This window comes from Mixophyes fleayi, chromosome 6 (genome assembly GCF_038048845.1).
Source record: "Mixophyes fleayi isolate aMixFle1 chromosome 6, aMixFle1.hap1, whole genome shotgun sequence".
Taxonomy (NCBI): domain Eukaryota; kingdom Metazoa; phylum Chordata; class Amphibia; order Anura; family Limnodynastidae; genus Mixophyes; species Mixophyes fleayi.
In genome coordinates this window covers 26,573,544-26,581,447 of record NC_134407.1, presented here as the reverse complement: position 1 = coordinate 26,581,447, position 7,904 = coordinate 26,573,544, and the positions used below count along the sequence as shown (strand labels likewise).

Below are 7,904 nucleotides of genomic sequence, written 5' to 3'. Positions count from 1 at the left end.
TTATGTGCAATATAATCCACCCACTTGCATCACTTATCCAACATTTTCAGAATGAGAAGTCTGTATTAGATCTATGCAAGAGATCGGTTCAATTAACAGAGAATCGTCCAGTACACCTTGATTATTATACATTTATAATGGACATTTCCTGCACCAGATCCTAATATGTATACGGGGATCTGTCAATCTTAATTTACTATGTCTTTATTTCCTCATATTTATTGCAGTAAATAAGGGGTACATTTAAATATGGTCTCAGTCCTTAAATTGTGCTTATACAAAAGTCTGTCGTGTTGTACAGGTGCAAGAGTGGTACTGAGAGATCACAGAAAGAAAATTCATTGCATGGAATATTTCCCTCGTAACTATTACAGGTTGGAAAATAAGAGATGTGTTAGTTTTACTGTCGTGTTCTTCACAGATTGCTGTTTATGTATGGAAAATAGCTGTCAGTCTAGGGCATAGCCAGAGTGAATGAAAGATGCTTTTATCAGATTATATAGGCGCATAAAATGTATGTGCAGCGACTTGTCAGTTCTAGGGCAATTACGCAGAAGTAACGCGTCTCTGGTAAATGCGCTCCACGTTACACCACAATCATTTAGAACTAAATGGGGATGTTACCAAGTATCAATTGCTGGAAATAAAAACAGACTGGTAGGATTTATATAGGAAATACTAATTAACAAACATCTAATTAGTTCCCTAGTATCACCTGGCTGAAATTTAAATAGGACGGTTGAATTTGGGAATTAGAATTATTTATCACACGTTTTATCTGTTCCCACATGTGCATATGATAATGTGGATGTTGGCTTTTCTGTATTGCCAGTGCCCATCGCTGCCAATTGTTACTGACAGGATACAGCTTTGAAATGCACTTTGCATTTTTTATTTTTTTTTACCTTGTATCGAACGCAGAAGTCCGGACCTACACAAAACTGGCTTCAGTTTGTGCCAATGGTCAGATCTGTGTCATTTGCCTGCTGCACTTCTAGTGGTGCTTTACTAAAAGCCAATATCCTTTTGTGCTAATAGTCCTGTCCTCATTTGCTGCCTAATAAGAGGCGAGTTCTTGCAGCCCAGAGCCAAAGCGCAGAGTGTGGGAGTTGGGCTGGCTGTTGTACCCTCCCTCCACCCCCCATTCCTCCACCTCCTGGTCCTTTTGCCTCTATCTCTCCTCCTCTCTTTGACTCTTCCTTCTCTCGCCTTTTCCCAGTTGCTATCAGCCTTCCCGGTTCGCAGGTGCTGCTTGCTACTCCCTGGATGGCTGTTTAGTTTATCACTTTACCTAGCTGTTCCCTGGCCTTCCAAATGTTGACTTGGGAGTCCTAGCCCCACTCAGCTCCCTCGCCCCATACTCTTCCAGCTCCGGATTTTTGGGGATCCACTGGGAAAGGTTTGGCTTTCAGCTTTTGGTTGATGGTTACATCAGACCTTACCATGCCTGAGACGGGACAAGAAACCAGTATCACCCCGGCCAAGGAGTCCCCCTTCTCCATCAAGAGTCTCCTGACTTGTGAGCCACCCAGGGCAGCCCGTCCGCCTAAAGCTCTCTTCACCCCAATCAAAGGTACTTTGGACGGAGCGGCCTTTGCCTTATCCCCACTGACAGATCTCTCCTTCCCCCGGCTGGAGATCCCAACACAGAGGTTCGCCTTACCTGCGCACTACTTCGAGAGATCCCCCGCTTGGTGGTACTCCTACACCCTGACGCACGGAGGTCACACACCCAGATCTGAAGGTATAATATTTCCCCTTACAAGTATGAACTTGGCTGTAGGGTCGGGAGAGGGGAAACTGTGTCAGGAACTATACACAGTAGAACGTGTGCCTCCAGGAGCTGGGGAACTACAACTCCCAGCATAACGGGCGGGGGTATGTTGGGACTTGTAGTTCCACAACAGTTGTAGCTATGCAAATTGTCAGGACGCACAACTAACTGACAAGACAACTTTCAATTAACAAACCAAAGTAAAATTATTCGCATGATCGTGGTCTCGGGACCAGACAGGGCAGGTGAGAATGAATTTATAATAATACTTTTTATTGGAGGAAAGTAGAGACACTTCAATTACCGTGGACTGGGATGAATGGGCGCATGTTAATGTACTGATGGACAGGTGTATTAATAAGGAGCTAAGTGCTGAGTATCAGATGTTCTCAGATGGGTTTTTTGTCGGGATGCAGTTAAATGAAGAGTTTGAGGGATGACAAAAATGATCATTAAATAGAAATGATCGGAAATAGTGTATTTTGGGTGCTGGAATATTTTATCAAATTACTTTCCTCGATTTTTTGGCAACTTCATGTGAAAAATAAGTGGCTGTATAGGAAAGTTATTAAAATAAAGAGAACTATGATTCTGACACATGTCTAGTTATCCCGATGGTGAGGTAACGGTGGGAAGAGTTTACATACAAAATATTGGCTTTATCTGACATATTTCTGTGGGTCTCCTGCTGGGTTGTAGTTACCAGTTACCTATTTGCAATGACGTGGTCTGAAATATACAAATGTTGACCTTGCTCTGAGTTTAGTAATTACATCTGAAGTCTTTAGAGGCTATTTTAAGATAAATTGGTTGTAATGATGACAGTGATAATGTTATTGTGACAGTGACTAATGACTGCTGTGTGTTTGTCTTTAGCTCCAGAGAAGAGTCTGTTGCTCTGTCCTACTTCCCCGGTCTCTGGGGGCGAGAGAGACTCTCCAGAACCCATCCGTTCCCTCAAACAAGACCTGGACCCCAAGGACAATGATTCCAAGAGTCCAGAGGAGATCATCCTTGAGGAAAGCGAACCTGAGGACGGCAAGAAAGACGAAAGCGGAGAGGACTGGAAGAAAAGAGAGGACAGCCCGGACAAGAAGCCCTGTAGGAAGAAGAAGACCAGGACAGTGTTCTCCAGGAGCCAGGTGTTCCAGCTGGAGTCCACCTTCGACATGAAAAGGTACCTGAGCAGCTCAGAGAGGGCAGGACTGGCGGCCTCTCTGCACCTGACAGAGACTCAGGTCAAAATATGGTTCCAGAACCGGAGAAACAAATGGAAAAGGCAACTGGCAGCAGAACTTGAGGCTGCCAACCTGAGCCACGCAGCTGCCCAGAGGATCGTGCGTGTGCCCATCCTGTACCACGAGAACTCCTCCAGCGCAGAGAGTGCCAATTCTGGAGCCAATGTGCCAGTCAGCCAGCCCCTCCTGACTTTCCCCCATCCAGTATATTACTCTCATCCTGTGGTCACCTCAGTCCCCTTACTCAGGCCAGTCTGAGGGCTTTGAGTCTCCTCCTGACACTGGGTAGGGATTGACACTTTTTCCTAAGAACCTCTGGTCTGGTGGACAAGGACAAAAGCCACCAAGAGTAAACGCTGCAGGACTTCTCCAAAGTGTTTGTAAGTACTGAAGATGGCTGAGCCCCGCTGCCCTCTCCGGGGAAGGGGCGAGGTAGCACAATGGTTAAAAAGAGGACTCCTAAAAATACAGGTTTAGGCTCACAATTCCTTTTTTTTCCCCCTTTTTAAGTGAATAAAATGCGCAGGTATTTGTGACACCGGATTCGTTTTTCCTTAACAAAGGGCAAATATTATTACGTTGATTTCCTGTTCAATTTGCCAAATACTCAGAGAGAACTGAATTCGAACGCATCCTTTTATCCCAGATCTGTTAACGGTAAAACGCTGTAGTTTTTATTTCTTCCTTGAAAACAAAAACCAACGCATCGACTATTTGTACAAACAGTTGTTTTGCTCAAATTTGTAACTTCAGTTTCTCGTGTTTAATTATTATTTTTTTTAACCACTGACATGTTATTTATTATAAATGCTTATTCGCTCTGCAAAAGCCCATGGTCTATTTTATTCTTCTCTCAATAGGCATTTTGACTTGAAACAAACTGTACATTTTTATGTTTTTTTTAATGGTATTTTTTTGTTTTTGTTTAAGACTTATGTGTTGTAATATATTTTTGGATTGTGCAATAGGAATGTTGGTTTACAGCCCTTTGGATGAATATTGTTTTGCTTATGACAGTAGAAAACGAGGATAGGCAAAAAAATAAAAAAGGATCAATATTAAATACTCCATGAAAATGCAAAATAGTAACACTAGTGATACATAATAAAACAAAATATTTATGTAAAAGAATTTCAACGTAAAACAGGGGCTGCAGACTTGAGTGTGTCATGTAAAATGAAAATAGAAGCTGGGCTTTGTTATAAGGGACAATCAATAATGTAATTTAAGTTATTTTGTAAATATACTGTATCCATGCATTACTCTACGCAGCCTCCTCTCTTTTTTTTCCCAGTTACTTGTTGCCCAGGGAAAGTACGTGGAAGAGCGCAGGGCACCGACTACCCCCCCCCCCCCCCCCCCACCGGTATTTTGGGCATATTTCAGACATTTTTTTAAATAAGATATATTTGTAAAAATGAATGTTTGTTGTGAAAATGAAATAAAATAAGCTTTCTTTATTTTGTCTCCGTGTGATTATCGAGTGGAGTGTCCGTTTCACTGTTACATTGTGCGTAATTGCCAGGCCCGCTCCAATCTCATCCAAATGCACGTTACGCCATGTGTACAGCATGCGTAAGTGTACGTGTAAAGTCAAAACTTATCCAAGCCAATCATTTTGTTTTTACATACAATTTATCCCCACTTCTAATAATTGGAATCTGTTCCACAGCTAATTTAAAATATAGATATCTATTAAGTGTAACTTTCAACATATAATCACAATAATTACTACTAAGCATAATAAACTTTTAAGACTATCCACTTATTATAATTATTATTATTATTATTATTACTACTACTACTACTAAATTTCCTATTATTTTCACCTGGTGAGTAAATGCGTAACTATCATCTCCTACATTATGTACTGATCTGGACTCATAAAGCAAAACGTCTCCCCGTCTCCCCGCTCCTGGATACGTTTTATTTCATACAAATGTGGAGACGTAAACTTATCGTAGCCACTGTGCGTTTCTAAAGAGATATAATAAAAATATATAAGCGATTCCATGTGGATTTAGGGACGCCAAAATGGATCATACCTAATAGGCACTCAACACCTTCCCTAAAATGGGCATCCAGCTGTGAAATATGTTTTCATTTCAGCTCAGTGTGGAAGTTAGTCTCTGATTTAGGATATTACTATAGCATATGGTAATTCAGTCTTGTCCTGCATCATGACGAGTAATAATTGTAATATTTTCTGCATATCCACAGAATCAACCTCCGGTAGTAATCAAACTCAATGACCAAGATAAGTAGTCCTAGTAAAAAAATCCACCAAACTGGCAATGTATGTCCCCAATGTTTTGTGTATACATTTTAAACATGTGTACGTTTTTATGCACGTGATTTATATATAGGTGTTCTTTTATTTTTTCTGAGTCGTTCTTGGAATGAGTTGAACCTGTGTTGAGGTTGGCTAAAAACACTGACTCAAACTACCCATCCATCAGCCCTGGCAAAGCTTGTTTTGATGGCAAAGATCCTATCGTTTTTGGTTGATAGAAAACTAACCTTTAAAATAATGTGTGTGTGTGTTTTTGTTAAATGTTTTCAAAGGAGGCTCAATGCTTTGAAAAGTACCGTTTATTTGCAGTAAGGTTGAAATAAAAACACTGGCATGCGCCCTAACTGCAAAAATAAACATATATTCTAAAGTCAAAGTATGTTGTTCCTTGTGTATGATGACAACACAGGGATGCGTCCACTGTTTGCAATACTAACTTTTAGAGGAGTAAAAGGGAGCTCATCAAAATGTTTCAATCACAAACAAGCGCCAGATTTAACAGAGATATTCTAATGTTACCAAATCAGAAGAAAATAACTTCTTTATTTAGGGTTGGTGACTGCAAAACGCTTCTTGACTTATCCAGTCTTTGCTAGTACGAGACATGACGAAGATTGTTACCAGTACAGAGTGTGCTTTGTGTGTCTCTATTACAAATTGTATCACTTTAGTCAGCATTCTCGGTAATAACAATTCCAATGCTGTACTGCATAGGTGAGGCATCACAAACTTATTGCTTAAAACTGCCTTGATCTGTTCCAGAATTGAAAGCAATGAAGCAATTAAGTTCTTATTTTTCCCCCTGGCTGATAAAAAGATATCTAGATTTTGTTGAACATGTACATAATGTTAGGGATGCTCCTGTTTGTTAAAATGTTCTGCCACGCCATATTCAACATTAGATAACTATCTCATTTACCTTTGGTAAAGATTACGTCTTTATTTTTTTAACTCTACTTTCCAAAGTTCTCCTTCTGCGCCATGAAAGAACGCTTTTAAAAATGGTCACCCTTGATTAATTCCAATATACCCCTAATACTTCCAGTATTTCATGGTTATTTTTAAAAAAAAACTGCTGGTAAACTCAGGTATTTTCTAATAAAAAATCTTAGTTAAAACAATTCTTCATCACCACCGTAAGTATTAAGGGCACATTTGATTTGTTTAAAGGCATTTGAAAGAAATATTCCCACTTTTCGGACTGCTGTGCATAATAGGAAAATCGTATTAGAAGTGTGTGCTTTATTACTTAAATATATCAGGTTTTTCGATTATTCTTATTCAGGATGCATTAAGCTGTACATTAGGACCTTTTCTATATTAATAACCCTGCAATTAGGTCACGAAGTGCCCTGATTAAATTTAAAGACATGAATTTTATGCCATGGTAAAATTGGAGGTAGGGAAATGAATGGAAAATTAGGGACATTAATAACAGAAAATGTAAAAGGTTTTTTTTATTTACAGATAAAAGGCATATGGGGGCCAGATTATACCACCTGTGTGTTTCCTGAGTAAATACACATCCCTTGAATAAGCAAATTAAACTATTAAAGACACAAAGAGGATTTCTCTTAAGAAAAAATACAGATCTTTGTGTTCCAAATAGAGACAACACTCATAGCACAACAAGTACATTCATGTTGGCTAAAATAAACAGCTGTCCTCTTCTCAAGAAATGCAATTACATGGCGAAGGAACGGATAGAGCTTGGACAAGTACTGTCCTTATTGATCCCTACAATATTCTGCATTGTCTGTGGAACTGGAAAGGTGGGGAGCCTCAATTTGTCCCCAGTACAGTTCATTTCAGGCTGTGGGCGGTTGAAAGAGCAAAATGCGTCGTAATAGCGCAATTGACGTGGAGCATGGTACTAATAATGGCGCAGGGTAAGGGTGGGGGGATGGCACAGATAGTAGCTGTGGTCTTGTCAAAGGCCACAGTTTTGTAACGTCACCAGGGCATTAGAGCAGACTGGATGAAGGACCGTGGGGAGAGGTATAATTCAGCTAAGTCATCCTGCTGTGCCAGAGCACCCAACAATAACAGCGCACACAGCGCCATTGAATGCCTCTCAGGGTTGTATGATACGTAGAAAGTTTTACAAGGAGACGAATCAAGGTCACAAACAACCTGTGTAGTCAGAATAAAAGTGAACATGACCTGGCATTAAGACTGGAGTGCCCTCTCAGGCTTAGGAACGTTGTGAGGTGCTTGGACCAGGCGCATTTTCCGGAGAGCTCAGTATATAGAGCCTCTAACCTCCTCCATGTCCCTCAGCTGGGCACCTATCTGCATCGGTCTGAATCTCTTTGATCTGGGCAATTCAATAAAGCTGCCCTGTTTTCCTTCTCAACCTGTTAATAAATCCCCGGCCACTTGTCTTGATTCTTCTGAGTTTGGATTCCAAATCTGTGCGTTTGTTTGCAATTAAAAAAAGATGCATTTCTACATATCCAGTGTTTTGAATCAGACTGAGCAGATCTCGCTTTGCTGTTTGTACTAATAACACACATGTATTTCTTTTATTTGATAGTAAATACTCCGTCTCTTTGTATAGCAAACACTTGAGAAATATATAAATTTCCAGTCACCACAT

The 7,904-nt window shown here is 40.3% G+C and overlaps 1 protein-coding gene across 1 annotated transcript; it reads left to right on the top strand.

The window, feature by feature from the left end:
* The first annotated feature begins 1,165 nt into the window (after window positions 1-1,165).
* On the top strand, window positions 1,166-4,472 carry HMX3 (H6 family homeobox 3). The gene is made up of 2 exons (XM_075215160.1): window positions 1,166-1,744; window positions 2,651-4,472. Exons 1-2 carry the CDS (start codon window positions 1,423-1,425, stop codon window positions 3,268-3,270), a joined length of 942 nt encoding a protein of 313 aa, XP_075071261.1. The 5' UTR covers window positions 1,166-1,422; the 3' UTR covers window positions 3,271-4,472.
* Window positions 4,473-7,904: the final 3,432 nt, after the last annotated feature.